We start from the raw sequence: 19,624 nt of genomic DNA, 5'->3' as shown, positions 1-19,624 counted from the left end.
TCAGGTCGTGCAATAACTTTCACTCGTCAACGTCGTACAATAAAACAATGAATTTGTGCAATATGAAGGGGTCATGCGAGGTTACAAGGAATTAGCCATACACTAGAAAAAAGATGCCAATGAAGTCGTTGTAGATGCCAGAAGATGTTCGTACGTCTATATCCAAAGGCAGAAGTCATCATACAATGTAGGTTGAAAGCCATATGGTGATTAGAGGGAGCCATACGAGGGTTGGATACCATACGTCAATTACAAGATGCCCAAGTCGTACGCTTAATTGATGTCATACTCTACTTTCTAGTGGTTGCACTATACCAGAGTGAAATGGTTGTACGATTGAAGTGAACTTTTGTGCTCTGTGTTTGAAGGGAAACAATAGTATGCAAAATAAATAATGACTCCTTTTCCACCTTTTTATAATTCCCTTTGTCATTTGCCTAAATTTAAAATTGTATATTGGCCATGTAATTTTAAAAGTTAATATTTAAAATTGGCCATTAAAATTTTGAAAGTCCTTGTTTTTATTTTTTCTGGCCTTTAATTTTTTTATGGCCATGGAGTTTATATTTTTCAACTCCACCTTAATAATAATTTTTTTCTTTTTGCTCCTCCCTTCACGATTTTTTTCCTTTTAATTAGTATTCCTCAACCTTGATATTTTAATACCTACTTTTTTTATTTCTCACACTGGCCAACTCCATACTTCCCTTTTTCTATTTTTTCCAACTCCATTTTTTCCTTTACTTTTCAATTTCCGTCCCTTTTATTTTTCTCTTTTCCCCTCATATAATTTTTTCTTTTATTGTGCACCAACCCACTGGAAGCACCAACTCCCCAATCTGATTTTGTGAGCACCAACTCCCACTTCTGAATTTTGTGAGCACCAACCCACTGGAAGCACCAAATCCCACTTCTGAATTTTGTGAGCACCAACCCACTAGATGCACCAACTCTCACTTCAGAATCTGTGAGCACCAACCCACTTCACATAAATCTGATTTTCCACCTTGACAATGTCGCTATAACAAGGTATGATGGATACTATTTCTTTTCACAAAACTGACTATATCTTCTTCTTCAAAATTCTGCTATAATTTGATGAAAATCTGCCACCAAAATGGTCAGAGTCTTCACTTGTCAAATATCTGCTGTACAAGTCTGAATGCTATCTTCTCATAAGATGCTTAAATACCCATAAGTCACCTCCTCATAGTCTTCTTTCAGATCTGCATTTAATCTTCTTAAGAATCACTTTTGTCTGATCTATTTATCCAGAATTATACCCCACACACAGTACTACATTCTTCTCGGGATTATTCCTTCAGCACTATACATAGATTTAATCTTTTTACAAATTCTGTATCATCTTTCACATCCACACACCATAACCACTATCTCATTTTTTAATTCTGAAATATTATTTTCATTCACAGTCTTCTCATAATTATGTGTATATGTGATTTGACTTTAAACACACAACTTTTACTCTTTTCTTCACACGTATATGTTATTCTTTTTCAACATTATTCACACAGCATATACATACACAATACTTCGTTTCATATACCTTCCTACTTTCTTCCATTTCAAATCTTCTTATTTATATATCTTTTAAGACATGCTTCTTCCAAAAAGTCATGCCTCTCAAACAAACCGATCACATCTCTTCAAGTTATTATTATAACTGTTGTTTACATTAATTATCATCTAACATAAACTTCTTGTGATCGCTTTTCTTTAAGGAATGAACTCTTAATTAATTTGCTGCTGTCAATATATGTAATTACTGCCCATAGCTTGCTAAAGCATATTACAAATATAATTTGAGAGACATCACTTTTCGTTATCACTAAATGAAATCACACCTCTATTATAATGAGTCTCTTCATTTCTTAACAATCGTATCTTCTAATGAAGTTGCACCTTTTCAAAGACTAATCGTTGTTTGTAGATCGTAACTTTTGTTTTGATAAACCATGTGTTAATTTCAATCGCCGACTTGCACATAATTTGTATTATGAGTCAGACTTTATACGCTGTTGTTTCAAGACACCGTATTATCTCTTATTTTCTTGATTGCCACTTTCTTCTCATCGGATTTAAATACTTCCAACTTTCATTTTTTTATTACCGCTTAACTCTGTTTTGAATTTCTTGTAACATCCAATGAGGATCTCAACATCTAGACCTGCCTTCATATTTATGTTGACTACTTTCTTGAATACAGAGGCTCCACGACTTCTATAAGATGCCATGTTCATGATCGTCAACAAACTCCAAAATAAGAAGAACAACTGATTCCTCATCAAATAAACCATCCTGGAATAAATTAAGTCTCTTTGCATAGCTTCATGGCTCTTCCTCTGTAATGTATCGTACGCCTCCCTCACTCCACCGTATAGTCCACCCTGTACGGGCAACACACGGCAACACAACCTCTCCGTATGGTAAATAGTCTCCACCCCGCACGGTCAACACACTCCACCGTACGGTACCGTACACAGCAGCACAACCTCCCGTACGTTCACACACTCCACCGTACGATCAATTGTTCCCTCCACCGTATGGCCAACACCCTCCATCGTACGAATCAATGCTCTCCACCGTACAACCAACTCAATCCCCCATACACCCTGCACCGTATGGCCTCCATTTCGTATGCCCCTTCAGTCAGTTGATTCCCCTGTGCGGAATTAATAATCTCGGCCCCGGAAAGTGAGAGATGTACAGACAAGCAATGATGTTATGAACAATTACTGGAATACTGGAATGCTCGAATTATGAATATTATTCAGAACACAATATCAGATATCATTGACTAATACAGATTTGTCTTCGAATGAAGACTTCACAAATTTGTAGCATAATATGAAATATCGGAATGATATTTCCAACGGCAGACTAGGGGGCTGTGAACCACCGAAACTACGGATACCAAATAGGGAGGGTCTTTCACCTCCGAAATGGCGGAAATCAGAACTCCAACAGGAATTCGCACAAGACAAAAAAATATCAAAATTCGCCTCCATACAACTATGACAGACTCAGCCATAAATATGGGCTCCGGGAAACTTCCCGAAGGGTTACAAACGGGCCGACACAAACATAACTTAACTAATAAAATAAAATAAAAGGGGCCCGACATATTTTATTATTAAATTTAGGGCCATACAATAATTAATATTATTTAATTATATCAGGGACATTACAAATCCTCGCCGCCCAAAGATTGCTTACCCTCAAGCAATCCATCATTAAATGGTTTGCCCACTGCAGAGATCCAGGGTCCCAAACCAAGCACGCACACCGATAGCCATATCTGAAATCTCCATGCCGCAACATGACCACGTGCCCACACATGGAAGTAAGTGAGAAGAGTAAACCTCCCTCCAACTTCCACTGCTCCACTCTGATATAAACGTTGCCATGCCTGTAGTCGTCAAGATCCCACTGAAACGAATCATCAAACACATCGATGCCCAAATCCCAAGTTATCATGCCATCATGCCAATCAGTCATTTTCCCATGGTGGTCTGGAATCTCGAAACTCATCTGCAACAGGTTCTTCTCATGTAGATGTTGCTCTTCCTGAAAAGTAACGCTCATGTCTGTGGCATGTTCTTCATACCACTGTGGTGTTCCAAAATCCTTGTCACTCACTATGTTCTGCAGAATACTATGCAGGCAGAATACCTCACGGAAGAACCACTCGACCACTTGGGCTGCCTGGTATCCGGTGGGGATGGAAAAGAAATGGGCATACTTGATCAAACGATCTGCCACGACGAAGATGCAATCCTTTCTTTGCACTAGGGGAATTCCGGTAATGAAATCCATCGAGATACTATCCCATTTCTGGTCAGGGATTGGCAATGGTTGTAGCAATCCAACGAGTAAGGTATGCTCAGATTTGTTTTGCTGACAGGTGGAGCATTCCCGCACGTACTGTAGAACGTCGTTCTTAAGTCCCTTCCAGGAAAACCTCTCCCAGTCCTGTCTGTAGGTTTTCAAGTATCCCGGGTGTCCGGCCAAGGGAGAATCGTGCATTTCCTTCAGAATCGTCTCCTTTATCTTAGACTCGGGCACCAGATAGATTTTGTCCTTGTAGTTAATGATGTCGTCAACCACCTTGTATCTGTCATCCTGTACTTGACCATCCATTAGTTCGCAAGCAAAAGTATTCTTAGAGTATTTAACCAACAGATGTTCCTTCCAATCCGCCAAAATCTGGGATAGAGAACATATGGCAGGCCTTCTCATGAGGGTCTCAGAGAGCTTCTGCTCACCACTTCTTAACTGCCTCAACGCATCTATCAATCCATCACCCGGTGCCATGATTCTCCCAACAGGCTGGCAGAATTAACAGCTCTGATACCACTGTAATGTACCGTATGCCTCCCCTCACTCCACCGTATAGTCCACCCCGTACGGGCAACACATGGCAGCACAACCTCTCCGTACGGTAAATAGTCTCCACCCCACACGGTCAACACACTCCACCGTACGGTACCGTACACAGCAGCACAACCTCTCGTACGTTCACACACTCCACCATACGATCAATTGTTCCCTCCACCGTACGGCCAACACCCTCCACCGTACGAATCAATGCTCTCCACCGTACGACCAACCCACCGTACAGCCAACTCAATCCCCCGTACACCCTGCACCGTACGGCCCCCACTTCGTACGCCCCTTCAGTCAATTGATTCCCCTGTGCGGAATTAATAATCTCGGCCCCGGAAAGTGAGATGTACAGACAAGCAATGATGTTACGAACAATTACTGGAATACTGGAATGCTCAAATTATGAATATTATTCATAACACAATATCAGATATCATTGGCTAATACAGATTTGTCTTCGAATGAAGACTTCACAAATTTGTAGCATAATATGAAATATCGGAATGATATTTCCAATGGCCGACTAGGGGGTTGTGAACCACCGAAACTGCGGATACCAAATAGGGAGGTTCTTTCACCTCCAAAATGGCGGAAACCAGAACTCCAATAGGAATTCACACAAGACAGAAAAATATCAAAATTTGCCTCCATACAACTATGACGGACTCGGCCATAAATATGGGCTCCGGGAAACTTCCCGAAGGATTACAAACGGGCTGACACAAACATAACTTAACTAATAAAATAAAAAAAAGGGGGCCCGACATATTTTATTATTAAATTTAGGGCCATACAATAATTAATATTATTTAATTATATCAGGGACATTACATCCTCGATCCCGAGTCCTTAAAACTTATTTCCTGCCCCTCCCCGTCACCACAAGATTAACTTTTTTTTGTTTACTTGTCATTAAACCTCTTCATACTTCATAGTAACCATTGTTTATTAATCTCTTAACACGATTATTAATAGCCACCTTGTCTTGTAAAGTCGTTGTTCCATACTTTCCACGTTTCTGTCATATCAGTGATAATGGCCACGTCAATCATTTATGTAATCACCAAATTACTAGATGCCAGATATCTGAATTGTATCATATCTGAATTATAGTGACTTAATTTCTCATTATTTATGCATACTAAACTTAGTCGCTGTTTGTTTTAACGCTGCCTGTATGATTTCCGCATACATGAATCATGTTCCTTGGGCTTGAATTAAATCGATGTTCATTCAAACATGCTGACTGTCTTTCTGAATTATCACCCCTGTTCATTTAATCTCTGCACATATCACTGTCTCTTTAATTAATCTGTGCTTTATTGTCTTTAATAGAATCGATGTTCATGAAGTCAAACAAGTCTTTAATCACATTCTGGTTAGTAGCTGCTTTTTACATAGTCGATGTCATTTAACATTCTGTTCACTGTCTTAATCGCTGCTCCCCAAGACATTTATATCTCTATCTGAGTGAATGCATATTACACTGTGGTCAGCCAATCGTAATCTTTGAATCACTGACTTGTAATTCCCACTTATCTTATAAACAAATCTTTGATGAGGCCTCTGCTTTTATTAATTCTTTATCATTCTCATCGTTGCCTGTTACTTGGACAAACTGCTGATGTATAGGATACTTTGCTTGGGTGTTCATTCCATTCATGTTGCTGCAAGACAATGTATCTTCCAGACCGCTTGCTTATGGAGATCACTGTTTCTTCGGTATATCTGATTGCTGTATAATCAGACTAACTTTATCACTGCATTTATTTGTACAGTATACTGAGTTTATAGCTTCATATCTACTAGCATTATATAACCACTGTATGATCAAACTGTAATGTAAAATATCTATCAGATTTAGGACAATATGTTCATCAACTATTTGTTCATCAAAATCTTCATTAACAAATTCCTTTGACATCAAAGACAACTCCTTCACACCTTTGACATCAATGACAATATTTCCATCAGTTCATTATCTATCACAAGAATAGCCTTTGCATTGTCTTGATCTCCATCATAGCTATGAGTTGGCAGAATTCTTACCCATGGATCAACTTTGTAGGGACTTATTTCAAGATCATACTCTTGAACCTTCACAATCTAGTTACCTCTCTTGGAACCCATCTCGTGTTGAAAAGAACTGTTTTTTTCCAATGGATATACTATGAACACTATAGTGTGAGAGTTCAAAATATAAAATCTGAAATTGTTAATTGATTTTACCACAACATAGGTATAATTTTATATCTTAAATACCACATCTCATGATCCTTGAAATTGCTACACATGAAGGCAAGTAGAGACTCCATAGCTTCTTGCAGTTTATGTCTAAGGATAGAAGACATATTATCCTCTAATGCATAACAATATATGGGATAAAACTTCTGTTGAAATCTGGACACACTGGCAACAAAGCCTTGCTAATAGCTTATTTGATCTTTGTGAAAATTATTTTTGCTTCTTTTAGTCTATTTAAAAACTGTGTTATATTCCATCATCGTTGATATATCCTTGTTAATTCTAAAAAATAATTAAAAACCTTCACAATAAGTTAACATTGTTGAAGATGCATGTACACTAGTTTTACTTGTAGGCAAAGACAAGTTATGAATCACCTCAACCAGATTAGGATATCAATCTTTGCAATCTACATCTTTCAATAACACTTGTCAAATGCTAAGAATGGTCACTACAACTCTTTGAGAAGACTGTAAGATCATCCAAATATACCACAATTACTTTGTCCTTCAAGTCTCCAAAAGCCAAATGCACTGCTCTTCGAAAAGTAGCACCTACAATTACTTTGATAAGACCAAATGACTCCTATTCAAAAGCAAAAGCATCCCATGAAGCAGTGAAAGTTGTCGTATATTGATTTTTAGCTGTAGCTGCAATTCAGTTATACCCAAAATATCCATCAAGCAATGATAGCATTTATGATCCTATCACAATTTGTAGAGTATAATTCATAATAGGAAGTGGATAATTATCTTTCAGTGAGTCTTGATTCAAATTTTAGAAGTCCACACATATCCTCATTTCACAATTCTTCTTGTAGACAGGAACAATGTTATATACACATGTGGAATGGGTGTACCAGAACTATTATCCTTATCAACATCTTTTGAATGTCCACATAGATAGTTCCTTGTATACACTGATTATATAATGACATTACTTCTATCTGAATAGCTTGACTTTTGTATTGAGAGGAATTGTGTGAGATAACTCCTTTGGTGTGAAGACCTTGAAATCTTCATAAACCAATGCAACACATCTTTATATTGTTGAAAACATGCTTTGAACTTTTCCCTTTTTTATTTGGATAAGCGGTGAGAGCAACTTAGGTATCCTTCAGTTGTTAAACCAACAGTAATAATTTTGAATCGAGGGAGTAGCATTTTCCACAGGTCTTGGTATAAGATAAACCCAAAGAATTTACCACCTTGAGGGGATGACATTACCTGAAGCTGCTAATTGATGATACAATTACTCAATTTGTTGCCACCAATTGGTACAGAAGGCTCAAGTAGAATCGGCTGTATGGGAGTGGAGTCTTTTTGCACATATTTGACGATTCTATCTAGCTGAATAGAATGATCTTATAAATATTCAAGTTGAGAAATTTGTGCCATTGTTTCCATAATGCAATCTATAATGTCAAATTGAATATTGGCTGACCTTGAGTAGTTTGTGCTATTGCAGCCATTGGGTGGAAGAAACAATTAACAAATAATTGAGGTGGTTGTACATCTTGAGTAATACGTTTTGGATATTTTTAGGGGGAGAAAAAACTCTGAAATAGCATTTTGTTGTCTGTTGTACCCCTTTGGTGGCGTTATTCAAATATTATTAATAGAATGATCAGACGTACATATTTCAGTAGTGGAATTTCATATTTAATATTATTGTGTGATATATATTGAAGCAGCCGTACTTATATTGGATTGCATAATATAAAGGAAGGAAAATCACAAGTCATAAAGCTGTCGCATCTTGTCTTCTTAGCTGCCATACTTTCTTCATGGGTAGCCGTACAATATGGTACCTTCCATACCTTTTTATTGCAGCTTGTAAGTTCTTTGTTGCTGTGCATTAATATTAAAATATTTTGAGCTGCCAAATAATATTAAGTGTTTTGAAATCTACATCAGTATGTTTTTGAACATTCAGTTGATATAGGAAAAACCTAGTTGGATTAGTACAATTTACAATATCAATTTGTGTGTTGCATCAGTCAATACAAACAAAAAATTGCATATTTGTTAATATTCCTAAAAAGCGACATTACAAATCTTCCATGATGAGGCACGTATAAATGCCTTGGCTGCACCCTTAATTATACATATCAGCACCATTTATTCTTTCACATGCATGCATATCTATGCAAATTTATACATTGAATTTAACTTTTATCAAATGTGCACCTTCAGCAAAAACAATTTGATCCATTTTTAGACACTTCGCTAACAACATGAAATATTATTACTATTTTTCTTCACTTTAACACATCATTTAACACTATACTTGAAATTTCCCCAGCCTGAATATCTCCTTTATACAGGTGTGCACTTGTACACTCTGTTTTTGATGTCAAATTTTTTGTTTTTATAGAGACATACACCTTAAAATGCATTTTCTCAATTTATCTCATATGGGAGCACATCTAGGCCCCAATCTTAGCAAATGTCTTCAACAGCAACCTCTCCTTCACCATGACCAATGACTTGAGAAGCATAGTTCTACAAACTTGCAAAGATTCAGAAAAGGAGATAAAGATTTTAAAACAAAGCTGACTAGACAAGGTGTGAAACATGACTCACACTTGAGAAAATAAAGAGCTTAGCTTACACATTGACACTACAAAAATTCCAGAAACCAAAGATCTTAGCTTAAAACTTTTAAACAATAAAAAAATTACACATGGGTATCCGTATAACAGTTATCTGTAATGCTAATGTCTGATCCGTACCACAATCATCAAGGGGCAGCATTTGACTTGATGTTTATGTGTCTGTGTGGCCAACATGGTACACATGTTTTTGTCTCGTATCTAGTGATTTGCTTCATGTCAATTACAAGTAATTTACTAATGGATGTTGATAGATTATTAATAATAATAATTGGCATCCAATATATATCTCACTTGCAACCGATTGTTGGATAATCATAATATCATTTATTCTTTCATTGCTCTGCTTTGCTATTGCAAAATTATCTCTGCATCATTGATTAGACTTGATTCCCTTTTTGTTACTTTTCATTTCCTAGAGGAAAAGTAGAAGCTATTTCTTCACAGTGGTTTTTTTAGTTAACAAGATTTTATCCATTTTATGATGACCTTTACATACTTCTGTCCATGAATTTCCTTCAGATAAATGTGCAGGTTCTCCAACTAAAGGAAATAATTAGGAAAATAAGTTAAATAACAAAACAAGAGAGAACACAAAATCATCTATATTTCTGTTAGCACTGATATTCATTAAAAAACTGTTAGTCTGTTGCATATACTGAAATTCTACATTCCTGGCTTATAGAAAAATCTTCTGATAATTGAAATTTGGAAACAACTATGCAATCAAATTGCAAAGTAAACAAATGATTCATGAAACCTACAGTTTAAAAATCAATTAAATATATGATGGCAAGCTACAAGTCTGCAGCTTCAAAATCATGGATGTAATACATTTTAGAACCATAGGTTTTAAAAAACATATAGTTGGGGAAACAAGTATCAGATAGAATACAGAATGCCTGTCCTTGTTTGAATTATCTGAAATTGAATATTAGGTTCTAATGGACAGCCAACTACAGTTTAACATTTTACTTAAATTTATGAATAAGATATTTCCTCATACCTTCTCTGCACCAAACATAGACTTCAGAGCTTTCGCATTATTCGATAAGCCCTCCTCAACAAGCCTAGTGACTTCTTGCAATGCTCCTTTACAAGAAGGCCCTGCCGACTCCCCAATCTGAAATTTTGAAAATATTTCCAAGATAATAGCAATTAATTAGTTAATTGTCATCATCTGCATGCCCATATTCCATGTCAAACTCTAAGCTTAGAATGATCATATAGTCTAATCTATGAACTCATAAAATGTAGAGATGTATCTGGTCAAAACCTGCTTGTCAAAGTCTGTATAGTTGTAAACAGCAAGAACAACAGCTGAGCTTGCAAGACTTCCACAAGTCAGGTGAGGAAACTTCAGGCGAAACCATGCACTAAGGGCTCCTGAGTATGACACACCAAAAACAAACCAAGAGTTCTCATAATTTGATAGGTTTTGCTTTCTGTTCATCACTCCCTGCACCAAAAAAGAATCCAAGACATTACTAATATCAGACCATGAAAAATGTCAGAAATTAAAGAGTAGCTGAAGAAGTAAGCCAGACTTGGAATAATTGCTAAATGTATCATATGGCCAGAAAGAAGTTAAGAAATCCAACCCATCAAAAACATATGTACTGCAAATTGTTGCTACTGTTACACGAGATCTGAAAGTGAAATAGTATGCAAAATAAATTGAGAGAAATGGAAGTCCAGGAGACAAAAACTCATAAGAGAAACAAGGAAACCAAATTATACTTAATACAGTATAAACCATTGTGATTAGTCAAAAGTCGCTTTAAAGAGGAGAAACTCTTAAAAACTGGGGGAGGAGAGTGGTGCTATGAAGCCTGGCAAGGAAGATGAATGATCATCTTGTATTGCTGCTTCTGGTGCTGCACTTTCTCAGGCAATTTGACTCTGATTAGTACTTGTTGTTTCTATTATCTTCTTTGTGCCATTGGTTTAGACTTTTATTTATTGTGAGCCTTGTTTATTTATTTTTCTTTCCTAAATTCTATTTGGATTTGTCATTATGTGCCTGCATTTATGGCATAAGTAATTGGTACTGTTGGTAGGCTAGATTGATTTGCATGCCCCAACAGGAAGTACTGTGCTTGGTTTTATTTTGCCTGGATACATGCTTTGCCAAACCAGCATCCAAACGCATTGGAATTAACACTTCCGTAAAAAAAATCTTTGGTGTCATGATAGCAAATTGGTAATTCCTGTTAATTCATAAGGATGAGGAGGATAAGTATGGAAATAAAACAGATACTTCGGGGGTTGACAATGATAAACACTGGGCTGCCCATGCATTCTCTGCATGTTGAAAAAGAGCCTCCATCTTCTTTGCTGTGACTATATTGGGTGCTACATTTGACATGCCTTTAAGCAGTACCTTTTTCCCATCTGCACTGAATTTTAGCATCTGAAAATTCTGAGAGTACTTCCGAAGAGAGTGTAACCATTGTACCCCCAAGACTACATTTGTTTCTCCAATGCCTACTACATAAATGATAAGTCAGTAGTCACCTAGTGATTACCTAGCATGATGCTCAACTAAGAAATCATTTTAGTGCATAACATGGTAATCCATATGCAATAATAACATTTAATCCCTCAAATTATTCTACCTCAAGTCCTCTCTTTGCTACTAGGCCCTCATCGATGAAATTGTGGATCTATTAAAACTGTCACTCTCTAGCCCTACAGTACTCCTCATACCTAAAATGGATTGTACTTGGGTGTACCTATTAGATTGGCAAAGTCCCTCCTAAAACTTCTAAAAAATGATGATCTTTAGGTTTAGCTTCTTCTTCCTACTTACTCCTTGAACCAGCTTCCTCCTTTTCCTCTTCATCATCAGTGATGACCTCAATATACTGCACCTTGCCTCTTCCAAAGCATCTGTGACCTGGATCCCATGGTTCTTTGCATGAAAAACAAAACTTTTTTTTGGGTAAGTAAAATACAATCAAGGGGCTTGCTCTATTAAACATAAGGAAAATGTTATAGTGTATAATATGAGTCAATGCTAATTTGACCTTGTATATCTAAGTGAACACAAAACTGGATTCCTTTAATTGTTTCTATCAACTTACATTATACTATAATTCTGGATTACAAACCCATGGGCTACAAAATTGGAGTCATATCCAACATATTTTGTTGACAAAGAGAGATTATAAAATATAACAAGAGACACTAAATATTACCAATTAAAATAATCCTTTAACACAATTTCTCTTCATTAATGGATTCCATTAGTCATTCAATCCTATCCATTGGCACCAGACCCAAAATCTCCTTTAAAAAGACAAACCCCTCATAGCAATCTATTGACGGCACTCCAAATTCGCTTGTTCTTGGTGGTATGCATGGGGATGTGCTTAATCTGTATGCTTAATATATGACACCTGATAATGTTCTTATGCAGAATTTAATAGTAATATTAATATAGACTGCAATATGTATGATAGTGTAATAATGCATTTCTATCATTAATTGATCATATGACGATTAAGTAAATTATATGATGGAGTTTGTAATACCTTTCAATCTCACCATCCAATTATGGAGGGAAAATACAAGGAAGCAAGAGCACTAGGCTCCAGCAGGTACGCCAATCCCGAGTGTGGGCCAAGAGGCCAAGTTGACAAGGTCCTTGGTGCTCTTGGGCTTGTTGGAGAGGGATAGACTCGAGGCACCTTGTGTGATTCTCCTTGAGCTCCATAATGGGGACAGGTGTAGGGAGAGAAAGGGTTGTTAAATCCTTCATATAAACTAGGCAATATATAAAGAATGTTAATTATATGATCTATCATAACATAATGGCAATGTTGACTAACCTGTTGTGCAGGTTCCAGTTAAGCTTTAGTAGACAATAGTGTCCCTCTTGTATTTACAATGCACTAAAATTGTGATTCTAGGTCAGAATATAAGAGAGTCTCATTAGGGGACATTACAATGGTATCAAAGCTTTGATCTTGCCATCCTCCAAGTTAAAGACGAATCAAGGAATCATTCTAGTCAATAAGAAGGAATCTAACAATACATGTATATGCTCTGTGTTTGGTTCATGCCTGATATGTTTCCAGCATGTTTATTCCATGTGTGTTTTCAAAGCCAATTCATATTGGAAGACATTTTGAACACTCCACTATCATTGCTTGAGGACAAGCAATCTTGGGCGGGGCGGACTGTAATGTCCCCATTTTGAAATAGAATTTAATGATAAATAATAATAATAAAATTAAAATATTAAAAATTAAATTAAAATATTAAAGAATATAATTAAATTTAATTAAAATTTAATTAAGTTAATGAATGGTCAAAAGACAAAAAATAAAAAGTTGTGACTCCCTCAAACATGAGATATAATAGGGAGAAGAGAACCTCATTTGAGGGGGGATAATTTGGGAATCAGAAGTGCAGATCTGATTTAAATAAGTGCAGATCTGATTGTGAAAGGTTGTGTCCCTTTCAAAGGGCAGAAATAATAAAGAGTTGCAGTCCTTCAAAGGGTGCTAATGGTGAAAGGGTGTGTCTCTTGCCAAAGGGCATACATGATGAAGAGGTGTGACCTCTCCCTCACATTGAGAGATATAAAGGAATGCAATCAAAAGCCTCTAGTGACATCACCATCGATCAGATCAGATCAGAATTGGTATTAAGTTTCAGGCAGTAACATCCTTGTTCTTGGTGGTATGCATGGGGATGTGCTTAATTTGTATGCTTAATATATGACGCCTGATAATGTTCTTATGCGGAATTTAATAGTAACATTAATAAGACTACAATATGTATGACAGTGTAATAATGTCTTTCTATCACTAACTGTTCATATGACGATTAAGTAAATTATATGATGGAGTTTGTGATACCTTTCAATCTCACCATCCAATTATGAAGGGAGAATACAAGCAAGCAAGAGCACTAGGCTCCAGCAGGTACGCCAACCCCAAGTGTGGGCCAAGAGGCCAAGTTGACGAGGTCCTTGGTGCTCTTGGGCTTGTTGGAAAGAGATAGACTCGAGGCGCCTTGTGTGATTCTCCTTGAGCTCCATAATGGGGACAAATGTAGGGAGAGAAAGGGTTGTTGAATCCTTCATATAAACTGGGCAATATATAAAGAATGTTGATTATATGATTTATCATAACATAATGGAAATGTTGACTAACATGTTGTGCAGGTTCCAGTTAAGCTTTAGTAGACAATAGTATCCCTCTATTGTATTTACTATGCACTAAAATTGTGATTCTAGGTCAGAATATAAGAGGGTCCCATTAGGGGACATTACAAATTAGCACGTAAGACAGCCTAGTTTGTCAAGATAATAGAACCCTCAGATTGACATTCTAGCCAAGTAGGGTGGTGAACATTGACTGCACATTCATTAGTGCTTGCAACTATAAAAACCTTAGGACAAGGTAGCGTTGTGCTATGCAAGTGTCTGTCAATTCACATGGTCCACATGCACTACCTAGTCAAAGGTTATACTAGTTAGGAGGTATCTATGGTGTGTGACCGACTAGAGTTGTGTAGGGTCAAAACATCGGACTCATATGGGATTAGACGTAACATCTATTTACACCCTCGTGAAGGGCAGGGCCGCATCTAGTAGGAAGATGTGTGAGAGACCCCTAAGTCTATGGTTGGGTGGTAAACTGCCACAATGATACTTTCCCTCTAGTCAATGTACTAAGGTTCTTAAAGATTCACTTTAGAATCCAAAAGCTATAAAACCCTAAACTTCTCTTGTACTTTATTTATTGTTGTACTATGTTAGAGTAGTTCTTTGATCTGTTTATATGCATTTGAATACATTCAAGGATAGTAGATGTAATTAGATGCTTATTTTAAAGTTAAGTTTCTTTACTTATTTCAAAAAAAATACAGCTCTATAATTTGTCTTTTGTTAAGATTTGAAATGTTAAGTTAAAATTATTTTCTTTCTTTAAATCTCATACAACATTTTTGCATATTCCGGCCATTATAAATCTATGATATTGTTCTCCTTAGTTGTGTTCTTTTGTTGCAATTCTTTCTAAAGGCCTCTCGGGTTGTGTCTCCAAGAAAAATGAGTTCTTTTTATTTTGTTTGCATGTAATTTTCTTTTTAGTCTCACTAGCTTTTCATATTCCTTTTTATTTTCTCAGATTTTGACCATTCTCTTTGCTACCTTGCAGTCTTCATCATACCACAAATTCAATGGAAAGCTATTTTTGTTGCCACTCTTAGGCCTAGACCTTTTGCACAAACTGAACCTTATGGATTATTGAAGCCAACTTGTCACTGCCTATTGTTCTCTTATTTATATTGGCCATCCCAATATTTCCTATTTCTTGTAGTTGTTTATCATGTGTTCAAAATATTTCTTAGTTTTTTTGTGTCAAGAGGATTGTGCCTTGAGTAGCCTGTTTCTTTTAATTTTCATGCAACCTATCTTGATGTTGAATGCCTTTCTACATACTTATATTTACATATACCAAATTGTGATCTGATTTCATTTCTATGGGGCAGTCCCTCACCTCTACTTCTATTAACCTTGTCATAAGATTCTATGAACAAATAACATAATCCACCACATTTTGTTCATTGCAGGTGTGACATAATCAGATCATAAAAGTTGTAAATTCCCAACAATTAAGCCCCGTACTAGGTGATACCTCCATTTTTGTCTTGATAATCTCTTTCCCACTTTTGATTCTCTTCCTCTTCTAACCATTGAGGATTGTCTCTTATTCCCTCCTCATTTCTAAGGCATAGAGCTTGGCTATTTGTTGTTTTTGCATTAAAGTCTCCTATTAAAATATTTCCTCCTATGGTGCTATATGTTGATATGTCCTTTTTCAATGCTCCACATGGGTCCTCATTGTCTAGTTTCTTATAATATTTTTTGGCATGAGGAGAAAAGTAACACGTTGCAAGATAAATTCAACTATGTATTCTCTAACCTTTGTTTTCATCCATATGTATTGGTTATTGGGATCTTACTTTTGTACTTGTACAACTCTTTCTCAAGACTCTCTTACTAGAACTATCACACCCCCATGACCCTTTCCACTTTCAGTTAATTCATTCCAAAACGCAATCGTCAGGTAACCATCAAAATTCAAAACCTTACAGCCCTTAGGTTCATGCATTTCAATGAAGACAATTATGTCCTTCCCCTCTTTTGTGGGCCCTAAACGAGGGCCTTTCTTTCAAAGGTAACCTCTACAATTCCAACTTACCGTGAGAAGTGCTTCTAGGGGGGCCCACCTTCCTATTTACCATGTGCTACTTTATCGCAGATCTGGACTTTCCCTCTATATGATTATGCTTTGTTACTTGCATTTCTTGCCACTACAACTTTCTCCCATTCATTCCTTCTTTCTTCTTATTGTGAGTCTCCTTTCAAACACATCAAGAACCAGAACAGAGTCTCTTAAACTTGGATACATAATTATCCACTAATCCATACTGTTTCAACTATGCAAGCTCCCTGAAATGCAATTCCAAATCCTTCTTATCAAATCTATCAATGAACCTTTGACTAAATTATGCATATAAGTCTATAAGGCTATGTCCCTGTGTGTTGATGTGTATTTTGTACACAATCATACACAGAATAAAATACCCAAGGGTACCTTATCCTCTCTTGAATAAAGCCTCTGATTGCTGAAGATGTCGCAAAAAGGATCAATCAGGGTGACTCCAATGTTCTTTTATGTAGGGTCTCTACGTGTGGATAAGCACCAGTGGTCGTTGTGAATGCTGTTTCATCAAGGGGCCTTACGTTCTCCGATTTGCAGGAACAGAAATTTCCTAAAACTAACAAGTTCTCAAAAAGATCAAAAGGTAGAGTTTACAAGGGATAAAATCTAATCTAATCCTATGAATGACTCAATGTAGGCTAGACTTGGCAAGATTCTACCAATTTCAATATTGCCATGAAATAACAACCCAACTGAAATTGATGCGATCTTCTAAGGTAACAAATGATTTTTTTTCAATTCATCAAGGATCATGGACACTACCACAAAGGCACATATCCAAAGCTCAATGACGATTGAAGGTTTAAGTAATTCAAGTATCTCCAGTTGACCACGCAAGGCGTTCCCACAATCAGTAAGAAGCTAGTGGTTTGGAACGTGAATCTCACCAAAATCAAACCCAACACTTAGTCCTTCAAACTTAAATACTACTTCGACTGAGAATGATTCAAGAAAGTAAACAACCATGAAGATAGCCACAAGAATTGCAATAAAACACCATAACTTCAATATTTTATTGATCTCAAAGCCAAAATAGACAACAATTGCTCGAAATTCCTTCTTCAAAACTCAATCTTGCTACAAAATAACTTTCTTCTTTCTAAAAGCTCTAATCTTCTAACTATTTCTTATTTTCTCTCTAATCTCTCCTTTCTAATGACAAAATGAAAATGAGTGAGGGTATATATAGCATCCTCAATTACAATGAACGGCCCACATCAAAAGAAGATCAATGGCTGAGATTTTGACATCTAAACCCTAATTAGGGTTTTATTACAAAAGTTCCCTTTTTATTGCACAATATTAAATGCATAGCCAAATATTTAATTTGGCACAAAACTCTAGGAAACATAGACCAATGATAATTAAGGTGCCATGTCATCTATAACAACCTCTCTTCTCGAACCTTATTCCCTTTCCAATGCTCCTTTTTAGCATATGCAATGAATCTGGACACGATTCCCTCGATCTCAGCAATAGGAATCTCAGGAAGATTCCTCATTCGTTCCTCCAAGTGAATAATCTGATCAAAGGCCTTGAGAAGAGCTGTGTCCCATTCAGGTTCGAGTTCCTTAATTTTCTCAATCAGGAGCATAGTAGCAAACATTTGATCTCTTTGCTCATCTGTAATCACATTCTCATCTTTGCAAAAGATGACCTTGACCCTTTCTTCCAATTCTTGAAGATCCACATCTGTCTCAACTTCGATCCTTCTGCCAAGAATAGCACATAAAACCCCAAACACCTTGTCCTGGATCGGATGGATGACCTCCTCTACTTGATTGCATTTGGTGCTGGTGACCTCGAAGAGAACTTCCTTCATCTGGAGTAAAGTAGACCATTGGAGCAAATTATGAGCTCCTCCATCCATTATCTTTTCTTGTGCTAAAATCTTTCTTGGTGTTTGCCTGATTACTTGAAGAACAGGAATGATAACATCTTTAGTATGAGCAAAGGCGGCTACTGTTATCATTAGGTTGTGGATGATCTCAAGGACCTCGATAGCCCGATGAATGGTCTGCATCATTCTTGTTGCAAACTCAACAGCAACTGTATGGGATTTGTCAATCCAAGAGCTCATAAGCTGGACCAAGCTCTTAACTTTCTCTGCTTCACCAACTGATTCAAGGGGAAGTGCTTGCACAGGAGATACTGCTGGATCCTGACGTCCCAAAGGCTGACTGAGGTGGCTAAAGTAGCCTCTCCAAGCACCGACCTCTCTCTCAAGTTTTCTACTCTTTTCCATTTCTTCCTTAAGTTTATCTTTAAGTGCCTCAAATGAATCAGTTGCCTCATCTAATGCCTGCTCGGTGGTGAGTGGACCAAGCTCAACTGTTTCTACATCATATTCTTCTGCAAGGATCTTACCCTCGTACTTGTCCACTGCCGGTGTAGCTATCTGCAACTTCCTGGACCCTGTTTCATCTCTGATCATCTTGGACATTTTGGTGGCCTTCCTCTTTTCTGTTACTCCCTGAGAATCTCCAACAAGGCTATCTAAATCAATCACATTATCTTCGTCTTCGATCACAATTACCCTTGTTAATCTCTCCTTCAACCAATCTGGAATGGCAGACCTTGTCTCTCTAGCTTGTATTTCTTTAGGTAGTGACTCTTCTTTCCTGAGAGGAGACGTCGCTTCATCGTCATTCTGGTCTTCATGTAGCTCATTGACCTGGGGAGATTGACTTGATGAACGTTGAGATGCCTATCCTTCTTCAGGTTTATCATTCTGAACCATTGACTCCATAGATTCCTCAACTTCAAGTGTCCTCTTCTCTTGTCGAGAAGATGTGCCGGATGAGCGATCTCGATTGGCCTCTTGCTTCTTCTTGGAAGATTCTCTTTTCTCAGGTCTTTCCTTCCTCTTGGCACCTCTATGATGGGGATTGCCTTCACTTACGCTTCTGGGGTGAGGATTGCCTTCGCTTGTGCTTCTAGGATGAGGATGGCCCTCACTTACGCTTGCTCCTTCTGCCGACCTTTCCTCCAAAGTAAAAGTCATTGATATATTTTGCTCTCTCAACTTTTGATGTTGCACATCAACCCATCTGCGAGTACAGGACAAAACTGGAGCCATCAAAGTCTTCAAGTCCACAACCTCGGGTTCATTCCA

General features: G+C 37.1%; 1 protein-coding gene across 1 annotated transcript in view; it reads right to left on the bottom strand.

Annotated features, from left to right (window-relative positions):
- The window catches only part of LOC131076508 (probable serine protease EDA2), a 161,449-nt gene that overhangs the window by 99,689 nt on the left and 42,136 nt on the right, over positions 1-19,624 (bottom strand). Inside the window, exons 4-5 of the mRNA XM_058013735.2 lie at positions 10,542-10,724; positions 10,272-10,388 (exon numbers count right to left, since the gene is read on the bottom strand). Of these exons, the coding sequence (XP_057869718.2) occupies positions 10,272-10,388; positions 10,542-10,724 (300 nt within the window). The remainder of the gene's footprint in view (positions 1-10,271; positions 10,389-10,541; positions 10,725-19,624) is intronic.

Source organism: Cryptomeria japonica, chromosome 3 (assembly GCF_030272615.1).
Source record: "Cryptomeria japonica chromosome 3, Sugi_1.0, whole genome shotgun sequence".
Lineage (NCBI taxonomy): Eukaryota > Viridiplantae > Streptophyta > Pinopsida > Cupressales > Cupressaceae > Cryptomeria > Cryptomeria japonica.
Note: the sequence above shows the minus strand (reverse complement) of the source record. Positions and strands in the feature narration are given on the sequence as shown.